The sequence below is a fragment of the Schistocerca gregaria genome, chromosome X (genome assembly GCF_023897955.1).
Source record: "Schistocerca gregaria isolate iqSchGreg1 chromosome X, iqSchGreg1.2, whole genome shotgun sequence".
Lineage (NCBI taxonomy): Eukaryota > Metazoa > Arthropoda > Insecta > Orthoptera > Acrididae > Schistocerca > Schistocerca gregaria.
In genome coordinates this window covers 37,085,536-37,107,499 of record NC_064931.1, presented here as the reverse complement: position 1 = coordinate 37,107,499, position 21,964 = coordinate 37,085,536, and the positions used below count along the sequence as shown (strand labels likewise).

Genomic DNA, 21,964 nt, shown 5'->3' with positions numbered 1-21,964 from the left:
TTCATACTAAATTAACATTCAAAATTGTACTATTTATTAAACAGTAATAGAGTTCATAAGTATGCCACATAAATTGTATCAGGATTTTTTTTTCTAAAAGAGACTTCTATTAAACCATTCTTTTAATCTATTTACTTTACACTGATTTGCTTGTTATTTCAACCGCAATTTTATGAAACCGTGATATTACCAACATACCAGTCACATCCTAGTCTTAAAATTGAAAGCATTACTGAGCTTGAAGACTGTGTTGACCTAAGGAGCTAACTAAAAAAATACACATGGAACACATGGACGGCTATATTGTCCTAGCCATCTACATTATCCTCATACAGCAGTGTCAGGATAATGTAATCCACTGCGACAATGTAGCTGTCTATGTCAATGCCTCGGCTATATGCTGAGTGGTACCTTTACGCCCTCCGCTGTTTTTAGCAACTTTATTTTTATCACACAATTTCCAACTATTAACTGATAGTTCTCATATTGGTTGTTGCACATAGTATATAAAGGGCCAGTTCTCGCTTTACTTGTGCACATAATGTATTAATGTATTACCCATGTATTAATGTATTATTCAGCACAGAGCTTATTCTTGCTATCTTTACAGTTACATTGAACAGTCTGTGTTTGATTCTAAAAAGTGAAAAATCAGTTTTAATATGTTTACATTGAACCATTCTGGCATTAAGATGGTTTACCACAGACTACCCAAATTAGGGATCTGAAATCTTATACTCTCAAATGTGTGTTTAGTGTCTTAAACATATTGACATTTGCCCAGAACAAAAGGCATGGTCATATTCCAAGAAATAATTGAATACTGCACTGAACAGTTCTTTGAATGCTGTACCATATTAGCGAAACTTAAAGTGCCTAAGTTGAGAATCAAGTTTTATCCATCGACATCAGCACAATTTTCGCTAAAGAACTGTGGGCCAGTGAATGTTATGTCTGGTCCAGTTAACGAGAATGATATATCATTAGCTGAAATTTTATTATAAAGAGAAGCACTGAAATCATAATTGAATTTTAGTCACATTACAAACTGAATACTGATTTTACATTTTCAGTCAAGTTAAATGAGTGAATAAATGCAGATTAAGGTACCAAATTTGTATTGGCATGATTGGAGGGGCAGGCTGGGAAGGGTGGCGGGAATGGCATTTGAAGCCTTATGTGACTATACTGTTAAGTTTCTCTGTGATGTAAAACAAATTGACTACCATTTTACTAATACATATTTAAAAGCAAATCTGTATACAATTTCCAGAATCATGAATGTCTATGTTCATGAAAACTGCAACAGAAAGGAGGAGAAATTTGGCTTAAATGAACTTTATATCTGAAATTTTTACATGGAACACACAAATTATTAGAACTGCTCCCCCTGTACCCCCCCCCCCCCCCCCCTCTCCCTCACACACACAATTACAACAGGGGCAAGTCAACTATCAAAAGATGATCATGTTGTGGTTCTAGACAGCAGCAGTGACATTTATAATAGTAAATATAAGGTAGTCCTGTGATGTTTTCAAAACTTATTACTGAAACTATTTTATATGAACATCATTGTCACAATGGCAGTGTGACATGATTTACTATAATGGTTGTGTGTAAATAAAGTTCAGTACTACCAATTCTGAGCAAATAAAACTGTGTGATAAGTTTAACTATGCACATTTACTAGACTTAAGTAAATGAACAATGATGAACACACAAGTTATGTACTGCACATAAACAGAAAATGAACGGCCAAGCTAGTTTCCCAGATCAGTGAACTGTGTGACAAAGCTTGTGAGGAGGAGTATCAAATTGACCTAGACTACAACCATGAAGCTCTTTTAGGATGAAGGGCCATCATACTAATGTTCAGGGATGTAGTTCAGATGTGTCTAAGTTCTGTTTACTTGAAGGAAAGCCAGGCTGCGAAATAAGTGACCAGTAATTGCAACATAGTATTAAGATCCAGTTACTGTTTTAAAAAATTTTAGCTGAATACATGTGTGGTAAATCAGGAAGGAGGGGTAACACCTTTGAAGATATGCACTTATTTGTTTAATAATCTAGGAAACACACTCAACTTATTGCATATTTTCAAAGTGGAACACACACAACAAGTGTGCTTAATAACTGAATGTGGACTAAAACCCAGAGAAACAACACATTGAAGATTAGAAGGTTACTTACTAGCATTTACAGGCAGTACCATAATGGTGGTGGTGTTAGCAAAGATACAATATTTGAAAAAATCCTTTCTTGAACACCACACCAATAAAAGATCAGTCCAAGTGACAGGTGTTGTTCTCCAGAGTAATGATCTTAACTTAGTGAATCTATGACTGGGTTATATCATCTACCAAATGCTGATGCAATACAGTTTCTGAAAAATTTAGGAATAAAGGAGATCACACACACACACACACACACACACACGCACACATACGCGCGCGCGCGCGCACACACACACACACACACACACACACATATATATATATATATATATATATATATATATATATATATATATATATATATATATATACTTTGATGACTACTTTGATGTTTTCATTGGTTTGGAAGTTGTGCGAGGTTCATCTTCTGTGTCCTCAGCCTTCCAAAGGTGAATTGTGCCTGTGAAAAATTTGTGCTCTTGATGAAGAATGTTCCCCATGGGCCTGTTTCAAATTTTCAAAGTTCACACTCATATATTCCCTAAGTTTAACACAAAACTTGATGGCATAATATTGCTCTAAGTTCTCCTGTTCCATTTTCATAACATAAAAACAGCCCCAATTCATTCATGGCGCTCTCAAAAATCACACGTCGGCTGTACGAAGCTGAAACTTGGACTGAGCATCTGGAAGAGATGAGCACACCAGTCTGCACAAATAGAACACAGCACTGTCAGATTGCTCACAGTGTTGTCAGTCTCATTACTTTTCTCACACACCTCATAATTTATGATCTCTTTTTGCAAGACATTATCCATTCTGTTCAACTGCTCTTCCAAGTCCTTTGCCATCTCCAACAGAATTAAAATATCATTAGCAAACCTCAATGTTTTTATTTCTTCTCCCTGTACTTAAATTCCCTTTCCAAATTTCTCTTCATTACCCTTTACTGCTTGCTCAATGTGCAGATTTAATAACATTGAAGACAGGCTACAATCCTGTCTCACTCCCTTCTCAACTACTGCTATCCTTCAATGTTCTTTGACTGCTATATTTGCAGTGTGGTTTCTATACAAGTTCTGGATAACCTCCTGCTCCTTGCGTTTTATCTCTGATACTTTTAGAATTTTAAACAGTGTATTCCAGTCAACATCATCAAAAATTTTCTCTAAACCCAACAATGTTATAACAGTGTGTTTGCCATTCTTCAGTCCCTCTTCCAGTACTGCTCACGTGATCCCACATTTCTCCCTCAGGTCAGCATTTAGTCTCTCCAGTCTTCTGTAAATATGTGTGTCAGCATTTTGTAACCACGATTTATCAAACTGATGGTTCAGTAATATTCACACATCTTCTCGTAGAATAATATCCCCCACAATGAACTGTGGACCTTACTTTCTACATCTGCATCTATTCTGCGAGCAACTTTATGGTGTGTGATGAAGGGTGCTTGTATACCACTGTCACCACCCCATTTTCCTGTTCCAGTTACAAATGGTTCACCAGAAGACCAATTGATGGAAAATTTCTATGTCAACTTGAATCTCTCAAATTTTACCTACTTTGTCTTTTTGCAAGATATATGTAGGAGGAAGTAATGTATTAGTGGAGTATCCTAGGAATGGTTGCTCCCTTAACTTTAACAGTGAAGTTCGCCACAATTGTGAACACCACTCTTACAGTGTCTGCCACTGGAGTTGGCTGACCTTCTTGTTTACTAAATGAACCTGTCATGAAACATGCTGCTCTTATTTGTATCTTCTCTGTTTCCTGTATCAATCCTTTCTGGTAAAGATCCAGACTTATGAGCAATATTCGAGTATTGGCCGAATGAGAGTTTTGTAAGCTACTTCCTTTGTGGGTGGGCTACAGTTGCTGTGCATTCATTTAATGAACCTGTCTGACATCAGCACTTAGTTTTATGTTGTTGTGCCACTTTAAATTGCTCTGTACACGTACTCCTAGAAATTTTTGTGGGTGTTACTTGATGCCAGTGATGGTTCTGCAATCATGTAATCATACAGTAATAGATCCGTCTACCTTTTTATGTGCAATACATTACATTCATGTTGAGTGTCAATTGCCAGTCCCTGTACCAAGCATCGATCCTCTGCGTGTCTCCCTGCAATTTTCTACAATTTCCTAGAGTTGAGACTTCTCTGTTCACGTCAGCATCATCAGGCATCATGATGCAAAAGTCCCATGGAACCTCTGACATCATCCACTGCTTGAAGTTACTTTTGCTTCTGAAGAGTCTTCTCTGTTCAGAATGATATGCTGCTTTTTAATTTGGTAGAAAGTCATTTGAGTCACAGAGCTGGTCTGGTATCCCATACATTCATATTTTGCTCATTAGGCAGCAGTGTGGAACTGTCTTGAATGCCTTCCAGAGGTCGAGGAACACTACATCGACTGCTTTCTGGGTCTCACGGATGAACAGAACGAACTGGGTTTCACACAGTCTTTGTTTTTGAAACCCGTGTTGAGTCCTAAAGAGGAGATTTTCAGTCTTCAGAAATGTAAAAAAACATGAGCATAGAACACGATTGATAATTGTATGACAGAGCAATGTAAGAGATATAGGCCTATAGTTTTGTGTATCTGTTTATGGCGCTTTTTGAAAATGAAAATGACCTGCACTTTTTTTCTACCTCTGCTCTTCCAGCAACCTACTGTACACTGCTGCTAGAAGAGGAACCATTTCTTCTGCATGGTCTATGTAGTATTGGTATCCCATCAAGTCCAGTGGCTTTTCCTCTGTTGAGAATATTCATTTGCTTTTCTAACCCATTGTCACTTATTTTAATATCTATCATTTTGACATTTATGTGATGATTTAAGGGAGGAATGTCCTTTTCTAGCTGAGCAAGTGCCCCATCTCTTATAACCATAAATTAATGAGTTGTTGAACTCTGGACTACTTTATTTCCTCTTTCAAAGTTATGTATGCCTCCATGTTTACAAATACACTCCCGGAAATTGAAATAAGAACACCGTGAATTCATTGCCCCAGGAAGGGGAAACTTTATAGACACATTCCTGGGGTCAGATACATCACATGATCACACTGACAGAACCACAGGCACATAGACACAGGCAACAGAGCATGCACAATGTCGGCACTAGTACAGTGTATATCCACCTTTCGCAGCAATGCAGGCTGCTATTCTCCCATGGAGACGATCGTAGAGATGGTGGATGTAGTCCTGTGGACTGCTTGCCATGCCATTTCCACCTGGCGCCTCAGTTGGACCAGCGTTCGTGCTGGACGTGCAGACCGCGTGAGACGACGCTTCATCCAGTCCCAAACATGATCAATGGGGGACAGATCCGGAGATCTTGCTGGCCAGGGTAGTTGACTTACACCTTCTAGAGCACGTTGGGTGGCACGGGATACATGCGGACGTGCATTGTCCTGTTGGAACAGCAAGTTCCCTTGCCGGTCTAGGAATGGTAGAACGATGGGTTCGATGACGGTTTGGATGTACCGTGCACTATTCAGTGTCCCCTCGACGATCACCAGAGGTGTACGGCCAGTGTAGGAGATCGCTCCCCACACCATGATGCCGGGTGTTGGCCCTGTGTGCCTTGGTCGTATGCAGTCCTGATTGTGGCGCTCACCTGCACGGCGCCAAACACGCATATGACCATCATTGGCACCAAGGCAGAAGTGACTCTCATCGCTGAAGACGACACGTCTCCATTCATCCCTCCATTCACGCCTGTCGCGACACCACTGGAGGCGGGCTGCACAATGTTGGGGTGTGAGCGGAAGACGGCCTAACGGTGTGCGGGACCGTAGCCCAGCTTCATGGAGACGGTTGCGAATGGTCCTCGCCGATACCCCAGGAGCAACAGTGTCCCTAATTTGCTGGGAAGTGGCAGTGCGGTCCCCTACGGCACTGCGTAGGATCCTACGGTCTTGGCGTGCATCCGTGTGTCGCTGCGGTCCAGTCCCAGGTCGACGGGCACGTGCACCTTCCGCCGACCACTGGCGACAACATCGATTTACTGTTGAGACCTCACGCCCCACATGTTGAGCAATTTGGCGGTCCATCCACCCGGCCTCCCGAATGCCCACTATACGCCCTCGCTCAAAGTCCGTCAAGTGCACATACGGTTCACGTCCACGCTGTCGCGGCATGCTACCAGTGTTAAAGACTGCGATGGAGCTCCGTATGCCATGGCAAACTGGCTGACACTGACGGCGGCGGTGCACAAATGCTGCGCAGCTAGCACCATTCAACGGCCAACACCGCGGTTCCTGGTGTGTCCGCTGTGCCGTGCGTGTGATCATTGCTTGTACAGCCCTCTCGCAGTGTCCGGAGCAAGTATGGTGGGTCTGACACACCGGTGTCAATGTGTTCTTTTTTCCATTTCCAGGAGTGTATACATTTTCTAGAAATTCACTGAGAATTCATTAATTTTTTTATACAATGAAAAAAAGAAAGCATACATCTGTCATAAGACTTTCATTAAACATCTTGAAAAGTCACTTATGAACAATCAGTGATTCTTGAAAGAAATAGTCCACAGCAAGAGCCAACTCACTGCATTTTTAGTTTATTTACCATCCTTGCCATGTGAAAAACAAAACAAATTCCCTCAAAAGCTATTTTTTATAGGCTGCACACACATTAAAATAGAAATTGTCTTTTCAGTATCCATCATTTTGCAATGGTCCTTCTATGAACTAACAAGATTAATCTAAACCTCATTTTTCTCAAGAGGGAGAATTTACTTGGTGTCAAATCAGAAGAATATGGAGAGCAAGGCAAAATTTTATAGCCTTAAGAAGCAGCACATGTGATTTTTTCATGTGTAGAATGAGCTGGGGTGTCATGGAGCAGAAACAGCCCCTCAGACAGCTTACCACAACACTTTGACTCAACAGCCTCTTGTAAACTCATCAGGAGATTTTGGTAGTATGCTCCTGTGACAGTTTTCCCCATGTAAGCATAATCTGTCATATTTGTACCTCACTTCTTGTTACTGAATTAGAGATAAATTTGACCACAACCAGTTTGTGTGATTATGATGCTGATGTAGTGATCCACTATGATTATGTAAAAAATAAACAGTTTTGTATAAGAGAACTACAAGGAGCAATGCAGTCAAATTGATTGAAGTTCATTTATAGAAAGTATAGCAGAATAAAATAAATGCTCTAGGTGAGAGACTCACTCCATTTCTTATTACATATTTAGCTACTCCACTTTCAATCTTTTTAGTTATATGAATGAGAGTAAATTATATTCATACACAGATGGGGGAAAGAATGCTGAAATCTGGCACTGGAGCATCATGTTCCATGAAGACAAGACCATATAATTTTAAGGGCTGCCTATGAGTAAGATATGATTCTGTTGTACAAACAGTACAGCAGAAACTTTCATTCTGTTGTTGAAACAGGTTGAAAAAGTTAAATAAACACAAAATAAGCAATCAATGTAGTTTTATTAAACAAAAAATTGTTAGTCCATTTCTTGATAAGCCAACAAGACACTTGATGTAAATTACAATCATTGGCCACCAAATTCTAGGAAGTCTTTCCAGCTGTGACAGAAAACATAAGGACTAAAGGTAAATATTCTCTTACAAATGCATTAGATCTGCTCAAGTAACTGCTATATATCACTATAAGGGATATAATGAAATAGGCTCAAAAGAGATTTTTTTAAAATGAGATTGCTTAAAAGCTGGCTATGGACATACAAATTTTCAATATTTTGAAATATTGTGTTTACATGAGGGTAAAGCTCTTATGCTATTTTGGCAAGTTATTGCAAATTTTGTCATTATTCCTACAGTGTAATGGTAGTAATGACACACACTTCAGATGGCTGTATAATACAAGATGAAAACACCTAAACTTCAAAGCTCAGAGAACAAAAGAAATTTTAAATCTTAACACGTATTACATAAAGTATGGAATAATGGTTAACACCTAAATATGTTTAAAGCTTATACATACCAATTGAAAACGGAACATTATTGCTTGACATTCCTGAAAGAGACTGAGAAGGAGAAAGCAGAGGAGATTCAACACTGAGGCTGGGGCTTGATGTAACTGAAACAACAACACAAAAATTTACAACAGCCAAAAGTTTTAGAACAAAGTCACAGAATTCTGGTACACAAAACTACATGGGAAATATAATCAATGAAATGTCAAAACTGTGCTGAATTAATTGCTCAATTATGCATAGGATTTACTTGGTTAGTTTATTATAAATGAACATTTTCTGTGTTTATCATGTCTATGATTGTTACTGTGAATCAATAAAAAACTGAAAATGGAGGAATGCTTACTAAGTGTAGATACAAGTAAGCTGTTACATTTTCATAGACTGAGAATGCACTCTCACCTGGAATGGAAATAATTCCTTGCACCAGAGATGAACCATGGACAAGCTGTGACTGATTTAGTTGCTGATGCTGCTTTGCTGCTAACTTTTCCTGTTTCCTCCATTTGGCACGGCGATTTTGAAACCATACCTGCAATATGGTTTTCTAAAGAAAACTGATGGATTTCATTTATGGAATGTATTTATATCAAAGATTGTGCTATTATTTCTTACAGAAGATAATTCTGATTACATTGTGAACATTCACATATAAAATACTTGACAAAAAAGTGAAGCACCCAGATGGGAAGGAGGAAACTAAATGAAACTTCATGGGTTGAGTGGTTATGTGATGTTACTTTAGTGATTACAGGGTAGAGTCAAATGTAGAAAATGTTCGGCAGTATGAGCTCATTTATCAGTATGACACTGCACCTCTGGTGTGGGTGCATGACTAATCTGGTTGGGAAAGGTATCATAAACTTGCTGTATCCTCTCCTGAGGTAAACTAACCTACAACTTTTGTATATGGTCTTTGTTCTATTGGGACAGATCTGGTGATCTTGATGACCATAGGAGTACCTTGACATCACGCAGAAAGTTCACAAAAACATATGCCGTGTGTGGATGAGCATTGTCCTGTTGAAAAATGGCACCACAATACTGTCACATGAGAAGTAACATGTGAGGATGCAGGACCATGACATACTGTTGTATCATCAGAGTTCCATCAGACATGAAGTCATACCCCGTGGCTCCCCACACCAAATTGCTAAGAGTAACACTGCTGTGCCTCTCCAAAACATCAGAAGAATGGGACCCTTCCCCAGGTTACAGCCATCCTCATTGACAATGGTCACCTGGGTTACTGAAGAATTGTGATTCATTAATGAACACAATGTGACATCATTTGTCAGTGGTCCATGTGTCCCAGTCATGGCACACTACTCCAAACACAGCCATTTGTGTTGTGGTGTTAACTGCAGCCTATGAGTGAGATGATAACTGCCTAGGCCAACTTCTGCTGCTCTCTGACCAGTGGTGTGCGATTGCACAGATTGTTGTGAGTCCATGAATTGTTTACAGGTAGCAGGCACAAATGTGAAGCGGTTATAATGTGCATTCACGCAGTCCAACATCGGGCCACACATGTACCTAGCTACTTCACAAATCAACCAGTTGGCTAAATGGGGAGGCCCACAATGAAGTGTCTTTCAAATTCTGTCAGTTGCTGATAATGCCATCTCACATGAATGAGCAACATCTCCGTATCCTTCACAGTGATCACTCAATATAAGGGGCATTCACAGAATTCCCCTTATATGCCCTACCAGTTGTAGCAACAACACTCATCATGATCAACTATAATGCACTCTAAAGGATGTTCTTCCTGTCACAAAGGATCACAACTCTAATATTTTACATACCTGCTGATGGTATGTACATGTACAAAGTTACACTGATATACAGCCATGTCTTATGAGTACTTCCACTTTCCTTGTAAGGCTCTGTACATTCCAAAACTGAGAAATCTCATTCCAGAAAAAAATCCTTACTTTTAAGATAAACCTACTTCATTTGAAAATATATGTGAAAGCTGATAATATTACAAGTAATTTTGGGGTCAGAAGTAAAGTTATCAGTCATAACTCATAATGCAAAATAAATCTACCACACATTGCTAGGAGTTGGTGAAATTACTGCGTCATCAAAATGTGATTTTATTTTGTTTCAAAAATTAGTTTTATCATTCAAAGAAATTTTGGGGTTGCGCCTGGTTGTCATTGCTACACTCCATGATGTTTCAACTGGGCACCTGCCAGTCATCTTCAGATGAGCAATTGAAGACATTTGAAAGCTTCCTCCATTCTGAAATTTATTTTTGCATTGTGTGTGTTCTATTCAAGTGTTAAGAATATGGCAACAGACTGACAACACCACCCAGCAGGCAGTACTCTTGCTGGTTGAACTGCGGAACTTAGTGGTCCTCAGGGTTGTCAACCACCACAGTTATTGGCATACTCTTTCATCTTCAATTACAGCCAGTTGTGGAAATGGTAAGGTTCCACACATTATCCAGTAGGTAGCCACTATCATGGTTCATTATAACTACTGCCACACATAGTTTAATGAAAAGAAGTTGCTGTGTTCAAAATTATAGTACTCTCATACTTTATTGAATGTCTCATGGAGATACATTGTTCAACATTAGCTGACTTTCTTACTTCCAAATTTCTTAGCCGCAGAAGGTGAATGCAACATTTTGTTCAGTGCTGAGTTCTTTCATGTGTGTGTTGTCTGGCATGTGTAAGCCATACTACATTGGCAAGGTATTTTGTAAATTTGATCCTTCTCAAATGGCAGACAGTCCTTCACTAATCTTACATGGTCTAGACAGTGGGTGGAAACCTATTTTCACCAAAAATTTGTGGAATATTCTTCCTACCTTGACTGAAATATTGCCAATAGAGGGAAGAAAAACTAGAGATTTTGCCATTGTGCCCTCTTCTTTATCCAATTACTGGTTTTTGGTTTTAACTGATAGTGCCCTGTTAATCTGCTAGGTAGAATATCTATTTCCCTGTCTTCAGGTGGACAAGCTCTTTAAGCAGACTATCTGGATCTGAGACCGTGTGAGCTTTGTGCAAGTGTTTTAAGCACACTCATAGATTGTGATGGGTGATGACAACTCAGTGATCATACATACAAATCTGTATGAGTGAGGGTAAGATAAACTCAATGCCCTCAGAGAACCATCATCATTCTTCTGTCTAACCAAAATATACAGGAAAGGCACACAACAATCTTCCTCTACTTCCATAGTAAATTGGATTTTCTTATGGATGCAGTTGAGGTGATACAGAATCTCCATTATCGCCTCCATGAGGCCACATGATGGAAGTATCGTCTGCATACCTAAAAGTTACTGTTCGTTTAAGGCCCACTTATCCCAGTGCTCTCTCCTCAGAGTCCTGCATAAAAAAGTTGGCCATCAGGGGAGATAGAGAGCTACTCATGGTAACTCCACTGGTCAGTTCAAAATATTCGTAGTTGAACATACCATAGATTGAAGGAAGAGTATCCAGAAACAAATCAGTGATGTTCACCAAAGACTTTGCAAGAAGGACCATTATAAAAAGCGATACTAGATCGAAGCTCAGTAAATAATACAAACTGCTTGGACAGAGAGCTGACAGTGTACTGATAAAATTGGCCAAGTTACATATATGATGGAAGCATTTGTCCATTAATGGTGTTAGCAAGGAAGTAAGATGTATGGGTATATCTACATCTACATCTACATGATTACTCTGTAAATAAAATAGAAAGAAACTTCCACATGGGAAAAATATATTCAAAAACAAAGATTCCAAGACTTACCAAGCAGGAAAGCGCCGGCAGACAGGCACAATGAACAAAACACACAAACACACACACACAATTACTAGCTTTCACAACCGATGGTCGCTTCTTCTGGAAGGACGAAAGGATGTGGGTTTTAAGGGAGAGGGTTAGGAGTCGGACACACACACACACACACACACACACACACACACACACACACACACACACACATCAGCTTGTGTGTGTGTGTGTGTGTGTGTGTGTGTGTGTGTGTGTGTGTGTGTGTGTGTGTGTGTGTACACCTGTCCTTTTTTTCCCCCTAAGGGAAGTCTTTCTGCTCCCGGGATTGGAATGACTCCTAACCCTCTCCCTTAAAACCCACATCCTTTCGTCTTTCCCTCTCCTTCCAGAAGAAGCAATCATCGGTTGCGAAAGCTAGTAATTGTATGTGTGTGTTTGTGTGTTTTGTTCATTGTGCCTGTCTGCCGGCGCTTTCCTGCTTGGTAAGTCTTGGAATCTTTGTTTTTAACTACTCTGTAACTCACATTTAAGTGCTTGGCATACTATCTCTCTACCATTCCACTCCCGAATAGCGCATGGGAAAAACGAACACCTAAACCTTTCTGTTCGAGCTCTGAATTTGTTTTATTTTATTTTAATGATCATTCCTACTGATGTAGGTTGGGCTCAACAAAATATTTTCGCATTCGGAAGAGAAAGTTGGTGACTGAAATTTCGTAAATAGATCTCGCCGCGATGAAAAACATCTTTGCTTTAATGACTTCCATCCCAACTTGCGTATCATATCTGCCACACTCTCTCCCCTATTACATGATAATACAAAACAAGCTGCCCTTTTTTGCACCCTTTCGATGTCCTCTGTCAATCCCACCTGGTAAGGATCCCACACCGTGCAGCAATTTTCTGTAGTGTAAGATGTCTCTTTAGTGGACTTGTTGCATCTTCTAAGTGTCCTGCCAATGAAATGCAACCTTTGGCTTGCCTTCCCCACAATATTATCTATGTGGTCTTTCCAACAGAAGTTGTTCGTAATTTTAACACCTAGGTACTTAGTTGAATTGACAGTATTGAGAATTGTACTATTTATTGAGTAATCGAATTCCAATGGATTTCTTTTGGAACTCATGTGGATCACCTCACACTTTTCGTTATTTAGCGTCAACTGCTTCGGATGACCTTACTAGGTGGTAAATTACAGCATCATCTGTGAACAACCTAAGAGAACTGCTCAGATTTTCACCCAGGTCATTTATATAGATCAAGAACAGCAGAGGTCCCAGGATGCTTCCCTGGGGAACATCTGATATCACTTCACTTTTACTCTATGATTTGCTGTCTATTACTACTAACTGCAGCCTTCCTGACAGGAAATCACGAATCCAGTCGCACAACTGAGACGATACCCCAAAGGCCCGCAGCTTGATTAGAAGTTGCTTGTGAGGAACAGTGTCAAAAGCTTTCCGGAAATCTAGAAATACGGAATCAACTTGAGATCCCCTGTCGATAGCGGCCATTACTTCGTGCGAATAAAGAGCTAGCTGTGTTGCACAAGAATGATGTTTTCTGAAACCATGCTGATTACGTATCAATAGATCGTTCCTTTCGAGGTGATTCATAATGTTTGAATACAGTATATGCCCCAAAACCCTACTGCAAACCGACGTCAATGATATAGGTCTGTAGTTTGATGGATTACTCCTACTACCGTTCTTAAACACTGGTGCGACCTGCTCGATTTTCCAATCTGTAGGTACAGATCTAGCGAGCGGTTGTATATGATTGCTAAGTAGGGAGCTATTGTATCAGCATAATCTGAAAGGAACCTAATTGGTATACAATCTGGACCTGAAGACTTGCCCGTATCAAGCAATTTGAATTGCTTCGCAACCCCTAAGGTATCTACTTCTAAGAAACTCATGCTAGCAGCTGTTCATGTTTCAAATTCTGGAATATTCCATTCGTCTTCCATGGTGACGGAATTTCAGAAAACTGCATTCAATAACTTCGCTTTAGCAGCACAGTCGTCAGTTGCAGTACCATTGGCACTGTGCAGCGAAGGTATTGACTGCGTCTTGCTGCTTGTGTACTTTACATACGATCAGAATTTCTTCAGATTTTCTACCAAATTTCGAGACAATGTTTCATTGTGGAACCTATTAAAGGCATCTCCCATTGAAGTCCATGCCAAATTTCATGCGTCTGTAAATTTTAGCCAATCTTCAGGATTTCGAGTTCTTCTGAACTTTGCATGCTTTTTCTGTTGCCTCGGCAACAGTGTTCGGACCTGTTTTGTGTACCATGGGGCATCAGTTCCATCTCTTACCAATTTATGAAGTATGAATCTCTCAATTGCTGTTGCTACTATATCTTTGAATTTGAGCCATATCTCGTCTACATTTGCATAGTCAGTTCAAAAGGAATGGAGAGTGTCTCTTAGGAAGGCTTCTAGTGACACTTTATCCACTTTTTTAAATAAAATTATTTTGCGTTTGTTTCTGGTGAATTTGGAAGAAATGGTATTGAGCCTAGCTACAATGACCTTGTGATCACTAATCCCTGTATCAGTCATGATGCTCTCTATTAGCTCTGGATTGTTTGTGGCTAAGAGGTCAAGTGTGTTTTCGAAACCATTTAAAATTCGCATGGGTTCATCGACTAACTGCTCGAAATTATTATATAGTATGTAGGAGTACCAATGTTGCTTACTATTGGCAGTAAAGGTAGATCTTGTTTAAGAATTTTACAAGTCAATGCAGTCTGGTAGGTACACAATTAGTTTTCTTAAGCTCTTGGTGGTCTCTTGACATAACAAGGTATAATTCAGGAATGCAGAAGTTTTGCATTTCATCAGTCCTGTAGTATCTTAATCAGTTTCCCTATAGGTAAAATGGCTTAGTAGACCATTCATCTTATCAATATACAAATTATGAGATAACAGTACTGTTACATTACCTTTGTCAGCCTTCAGTACCACTGTGTAAGTATCCCTTCAGTAATTTCTTAGTGCCACCCTTTCTGCAGAGATTAACTTTTCTACATTGAGGAGGAGCTTTCACAAGCACATGGCAAGTTACCCTTCTCATTTCTACTATAGCATCCAAATCAAGGTGTCATATGGCTTCTTCAATATGTATCAAAACAGGTAGATTCCTTCCCCTGTTATGTTTCTCTTTCACCCCCTTTCTTTTTGCAAATATCTCCAATAGTATTATTTACACAGCATGTGCACAGTATCCAAAATCTTGACTATTAACTCAGGGCTTAGCCAACTTAACTTTATTACACATCACATTCATTTGTTTAATTATAATCTGCTGGTGTGACTAGTTTACCTAAAAACTGTGCTGATTTTGTTATCATTGTTTCTATGTAAACATATATCCCATTACTAACTTTCAGATAAATCAAAACAGAAATATAGATAAATAACTGAAGCAATTCTACAGGTAGTGTTGAAGATATGGCCATAACATTTGCACTCTTTTAGTTTAGGGGTTATTAGCATTACCATTCTTAACTAAAACAATGTTACTGAAGTAGAATCTCATATTTTGGCTAAACAGACTACATAATTCGATAGTAATTACTGCTGTATCTAGAAGTTCACATTCAGAAGAACATCTCAACATATTCAGTTAATAAGGAATGTAAATTTTTAACTGTAACTTGTAAAACCACAGCAAATAACAATTGGTAAATGTAGTTCTAATTATTGCAATATTATAAAAGAGAGGCTGTTGGAAGCCATTTTAATCCATCTGTGGAAGGTTGTAAAACGAGTATTATCTGTGTCCAAATATGTATCACATATGAGTTAGCACAAATTACAACTCTTACATTGTGCTGAGTTTCACAGCCAGGAGATCATTCTGTAATTCAGTGAAAATTATTAATGACCGGCTGTGAACTGGCAGCTGGTTTCAGGAATACTGTTAAAACATCAATAGTGCATTCTGAAAACTTCGACAGTAGTATTGAACTGTGAACTCTATTGTGTCATGTTCATTTTGATATGATTATCTATTTGGAAGGATAGTGTAAGTGGTGAGTATGTTAATGAGTTAATCACCACAGGTAAATTATTGTGAATCATTGCATCTATGCAACTGAACAATCACATTACAGGGCACCAACACAATGTATTATGTGACTAACCATTTACCTGTGCATAAATTATGATAGATGAGACTTAAACTCACCATAAATGATAGGTTATTACATTAGTGTCATGCAATATTTTGTGTAATGTTATATCTTGTACAGACATCTTTCGTTAACCTGACACGTTCCACATCATTACGAAGTGTCGTATTCATGATCTATGGAACAAGTATTAATCTAATCTAATCTAATCTAATCATGTCAAACTACAAGTAAAGTTTTTCAGGTGTAAAGCTGATGTAGATCCCATCATTTGAAATAGCCTACTTACAACAATCACTTTTCAGCCAGATTCAAGACAGTTGCAGCTGCTGAAGTCATATGAGCACAGGTAGGTAGGGTGAAGTTACAAACACCACTCACAAAACTTTACAAAGGCGATGCTCAGGCATAAGTGCAAAATACAGTCATTTACCTAATATAGACCACATCACACCATCAAAATTTTTCTCCATGAAATTGAGAGTAGATGTTGTGTATCATGGAACTTGGTGGATGGAGTCACTTCAGCCAAATTTGATTGGAGTTACATGAACTCTATTTCCCAGCACATTTCAAAATTTGTTTTCCTGTTGCCACAGCTGCAACCCCAAAATGTCTTTGAACATTCAATTTGCCAGGAAAATTGAAATCCTTACATTAGCTGTGTTGTCTGCTGGAATTTTCAGATCAATAGATAAATGCTCATAGATTTTTTTGGCTCCACACTTCACTCCTTTTTATATCATGTAATGAAGATTGTAAGGCATTTTCCTCCTAGGATTATGTTAATGAGTGTTACTGTTATTTTTTTATCTGTGATCAGTAATTGAAAACAAACTGTATAAAAGGCTATTGCAGTACACTCTTGTAGCCAAAAGAACTATCTACAGTTAGAATGGACACACATATTATCATTATTTACACATTTGTGTGAAATGAATATTTTCTGCTTTACTGAAGCCTGACTCAGAAATTAATAAGTGAAAATAGACCAAATAAGTTGATGTTCCAAAACTTTTATCTCTATGTACTGCTATTATCCATATCATAAAAATCACTCAGCTTAGACATTTAAGATGAACAATATGTGACTTTCAGTTCAAATTATTGTTGTGTACACCATCAATTATTGTGAACTGTATTTTATTTTTTTCTAGCCTTCATGCATTACTCTTAAAGGGAGTTCAAATTTTGTACAGTATAGAATTGAATGTATAATTGTCTGCTTCATAATTAATTAGCTGAAACCTGAATTATGTGGCACATTTCATGTTTGCTCATGGAATTTAAAGAATTACTGTTCCTCTTGAATATCTCCAATGATAACTTGCATTTCATTAGAGGAATTTTTTGGTTACAGTAACATTATCTATGGTACCAGAATAATGTAATATGCTGTCTATCCTCTTCAATTTTTTTTAAAGAAATCCTCTCACCATTCAAACTAAGAAAGGGAAAACCAGCTCAAGAGCTAATACAGTATGTGTGTTTCTCCCAAATCAATTTGTGACCATTTCTTTCATATTTTTGCCTTAATAATTTTTAGCATTTCCATAATGAAAGTTGCATTAATAGTTAAAATGTATACCTGAACTCTAGCTTCCGTCAAGTCAATACGCATGGCCAGTTCTTCACGGAAGAAGACATCAGGATAGTGGGTTTTGTGAAATGCTCGTTCTAGTTCTTCAAGCTGAAAATTGCTAAATGTAGTCCTGTGAAAAAATTGAAACAATTTCAATATGTATGTACCCCATTGAAATTTTGTACTCATAAAGAGCATTGTGACTGATGATAAAATTTCAGTCTAAGTGAATATTTTTATCATGACTTGCAGTATTTCTATATTTATTTTAAAATAAAAGCCTTTATTTTTAGTATGTGGAGGATGTACATGGAGTAACTAAAGACAGAAATAAATGGAAACTGTGCTTGTGTTCAAATGCAGAAGACTTAGACATCAAAGAATTTTATATTAGCTGTTTTTCATGTTGGTGACTTTTTAATTGGTTTTATTTTTAAAATTTTGATTTACTTCCTGATTAGAAGAGGTTGCACTTATTCTAAATTACATTTAATCTAGGTCTTGCATGAAAACTAACTAGGTGTTTACTGACCCATGGTTTCAGAGATGCAAGCTTTAGAATCTATCTCTTAGTATTTTAACTATATTACCATTTTAATTGTGTCTAGTAAGTTTATGACTTTACCTGCATTTTCATATTCATAATTTTTGTACTAATGTAATTGATTATGCAGTTCTGAACTTCAAAATAAGCAAGAATAGGGCCACAGTATCTCTTGGTGTGTTGGCCAGTCTCTTATATTGCTTTTTATAAATGAAGCTGTAGTGATGTATGTTACATATGTTTTAGTTAAACCTACAACATCCAGGAGTCCAACACCAAGCATAACATAAATGAACAAAACAGTACTTACAGCTCTCAGAACTACAGGTTCGTGCTTCAGTGGACAAACAAACCAAAAGTTGGCAGAGGTGGGAAATGGATACGTCACTTGAAACACAAGGACCAAAGTTATGATGGGTCTGAGGTAAGAAGAGAGGTAAAGATAAAGGAAAAGGCATCAGATACATAGGAAGTCAAAGAGAAAATGTCAGTAAACAATGTGTCAGTTTCAGTTCAAAATTGCTAAAATTGAGGGATAATTTGAGAAGCAAAATTTAGTATAAAATAAGAAAATGAAACTCACTAGTGAAAAAAGTAATAAAAATAATGTATAATGATTATATGGGAGTATTATCCTGCTTGACACAGTCACAATCACTTAAATACCTGTGCATAAAGTTGCAAAGTGGTATGAAATGGAAACAGTATGTGGGGAATGCAGTAGTGAAGGCAAATGGTCAACTTAGGTTTATTGTGAGAATTCTAGGAAAATGTAGTTCATCTGTAAAGGAGACCGCTTATAGGATGCTATAGTGACTTATTCTGAACACCACTCAAGTGTTTGGGATCCATGCCAGGCCAGATTAACGGAAGTCATCAAAGCAATTGAGAATCAGGCTGCTAAATTTGTTACTCATAGGTTTGAATAAAATGCAAGTGTTACAGATATGCACCAGGGATGCAAATGGGAATCCATGCTGGGAAGGCAACATTCTTTTCATGGGGTGGTATTGTGAAAATTAAGAGTACCAGCATTTGAAGCTGACTGCTGCACAATTCTACTGCCACCACCATATATTGCATGTAAGGACCATGAAGGTAAGGTATGTGAAATCAGGGCTCGTATGGAGGCATATACACACATAAAAAAAAAGTTTTTCATCAGTGCAGTTCCGAGAGATCCAGAATCTGTACAGGAAACTGGAATAGAAATCAACATAAACATCATTTCTGCCGTTTTTATTGCTCATGAAAACCACACATTTGCATGCTGTACCACCATACAGTGAGATCTTCAGAGGTGGTGGTCCAGGCTGCTGTACACACTGGTACCTGTAATACCCAGTAGCATGTCCTCTTGCATTGATGCATGCCTGTATTCATCGTGGCATACTATCCACAACTTCATCAGTGCACTGTTGGTCCATATTGTCCCACTCCTCAATGGTGATTCAGCGTAGATCCCTCAGAATGGTTGGTGGGTCACCCCATTCATAACCAGCCCTTTTCAATCTATCCCAGGCATGTTCGATAGGGTTCATGTCTGGAGAACATCCTGGCCACATTAGTTGAGTGATGTCATTATCCTGAAGGATGTCATTCACAAGATGTGCACGATAGGGGTGCCAATTGTCATCCATGAAGACGAATGCCTAGCCAATATGCTGCTCATATGGTTGCACTATCAGTTGGAGGATGGCATTCACATATTGTACAGCCATTTTGGTGCCTTCCATGACCATCAGTGGTGTATGTCAGCCACACACAATGCCACCCCAAAACAGCATGGAACCTTGACCATGCTGCACTTGCTGGACAGCGTTTCTAAGGCTTTCAGCCTGAGCGGGTTGCCTCCAAACATGTCTCCGATGATTGTCTGGTTGAAGGCATATACAACACTCATCGGTGAAGAGAACATGATGCCAATCCTGAGCAGTCCATTTGGCATGTTGTTGGGCCCATCTGTACCACACTGCATGGTGTCGTGGTTGCAAAGATGAACCTCGCAATGGACGTCGGGAGTGAAGTTGCGCATCATGCAGCCTATTGCACACAGTTTGGGTCATAACACAACCTCCTGCTTGTACAAAAAGCATTATTCAACATGGTGGCATTGCTGTCAGTGTTCCTCTGAGCCATAATCCATAGGTAGTGGTCATCCTATGCAGTAGTAGCCCTTGGGCAGCCTGAGTGAGGCATGTCATTGACAGTTCCTGTCTCTCTGTATCTCCTCCATGTCTGAACAACATCACTTTGGTTCACTCTGAGATGCCTGGACACTTCCCTTGTTGAGCGCCTGTCCTGTCACAAAGTAAGAATGCGGACATGATCAAATTGTGGTATTTACTGTCTAGGCATAGTTGAACTACAGACAACATGAGCCGTGTACTTCTTTCCTGGTGGAATGACTGGAACTGATCAGCTGTCAGACCCCCTCTGTCTAATAAGCACTGCTTATGCATGGTTTTTCACATCTCTGGGCAGGTTTAGTGACATCTCTGAACAATGAAAGGGACTGTGTCTGTGATACAATATCCACAGTTAACTTCAATCTTCAGGAGGTCTGGGAACTGGGGTGATGCAAAACTTTTTTTTGATGTGTGTATATGGTCGTTATTCCCTCACTCTATTTGCAGGTGGAACAGAAAAGGAAATGACTAGTAGCAGTACATGCTACCCTCCACCATGATCCATAAAGTGGATTGTGGAGTATTTTTGTAGCTGTAGATGTAGATGTATGGTGGGCAAAGGACAGGGAAAGATGCAAGAGGAACTAAAGAAGGGTCTGTAGGCTTACATAGCTTGAGTGTGATTGAGTTGCAAAATGAAAGGATGTGCTGAAGAACAGGGAGCAGCTGGTAATCAGTCCAGGATTTGGATATTGGATGTTTTGAGGGTGGACACTTCATATGAGTACATGTATTTTTCCAATAATCAAACTTCTGTAGAATACCATATAAGAAACACATGCTGGCTGGTAAATTTTTCATGTGGTTCTGAAGTTAGTGTAGTATGTTTTATTTCTGTGTGAATTTGGAATAGGTAGTTGTGAGTGACTGCAAGGGCCTAGTTTTATAGTGTGTTCACTTATAATGGCAATAACAGTAGGATGGAGATGGTGGTCTGATAACATTACAGAATTTTGCATAGGCTAGAGGGGAAGAGGGGGCGGCATGTGCACTAAATGGCAAATTCATTAGTGGAATTGCTAAAATAGTCTCAGACAGATAGCTACATCTACATCTATGCTCTACAAACCATTGTGAAGTGCATCACAGAGGGTACATCTCACTGTACCAATTATTACGGCTTTTCCTATTCCATTTACATATGGAGTCACAATTTAAAGCTGGTTCTTAAAGTGTAAGTAAGCTTTCTGAGGATAGTTTTCATATATCTTCATGAGTCTGCCATTTCAGTTTCTTCAACTTCTCTGTGACTCTCTCCCATGGGCTAAACACACTGGTGTCCATTTGTGCTGCCCCTTTCTGTGTGCGTTCAATATCCCATGTTGGTCCTATTTAGTATGTGCCCCACACCCTTGAGCAATTTTCTAGAATGAATTGCATGAGTGATTTGTAAGCAATCTCATTTGTAGTCTGATTGAATTTCCTCCATATTCTAGCAATAAACCAAAGCCTGCCACCTGCTTTACCTACGTCTGAGCCTATGTGATCATTCCATTTCATATCCCTCCAAAGTGTTATTATACCCATGTATTTGTATGAGTTGCCCAATTACAACTGTGATTAAAATGTATAAAATTTAAGGCACTGTAAAATAGAAACTCATCTAAAATCACACTTGC

At 38.8% G+C, this 21,964-nt stretch overlaps 1 protein-coding gene across 2 annotated transcripts in view; it reads right to left on the bottom strand.

Annotated features, from left to right (window-relative positions):
• LOC126298660 (homeobox protein aristaless-like) overlaps positions 1-21,964 on the bottom strand; it is a 105,580-nt gene that overhangs the window by 1,478 nt on the left and 82,138 nt on the right. For both annotated transcript variants that reach the window (XM_049990083.1, XM_049990084.1), the window contains exons 3-5: positions 17,619-17,742; positions 8,543-8,672; positions 8,149-8,244 (exon numbers count right to left, since the gene is read on the bottom strand). In XM_049990083.1, the coding sequence (XP_049846040.1) occupies positions 8,149-8,244; positions 8,543-8,672; positions 17,619-17,742 (350 nt within the window). The remainder of the gene's footprint in view (positions 1-8,148; positions 8,245-8,542; positions 8,673-17,618; positions 17,743-21,964) is intronic.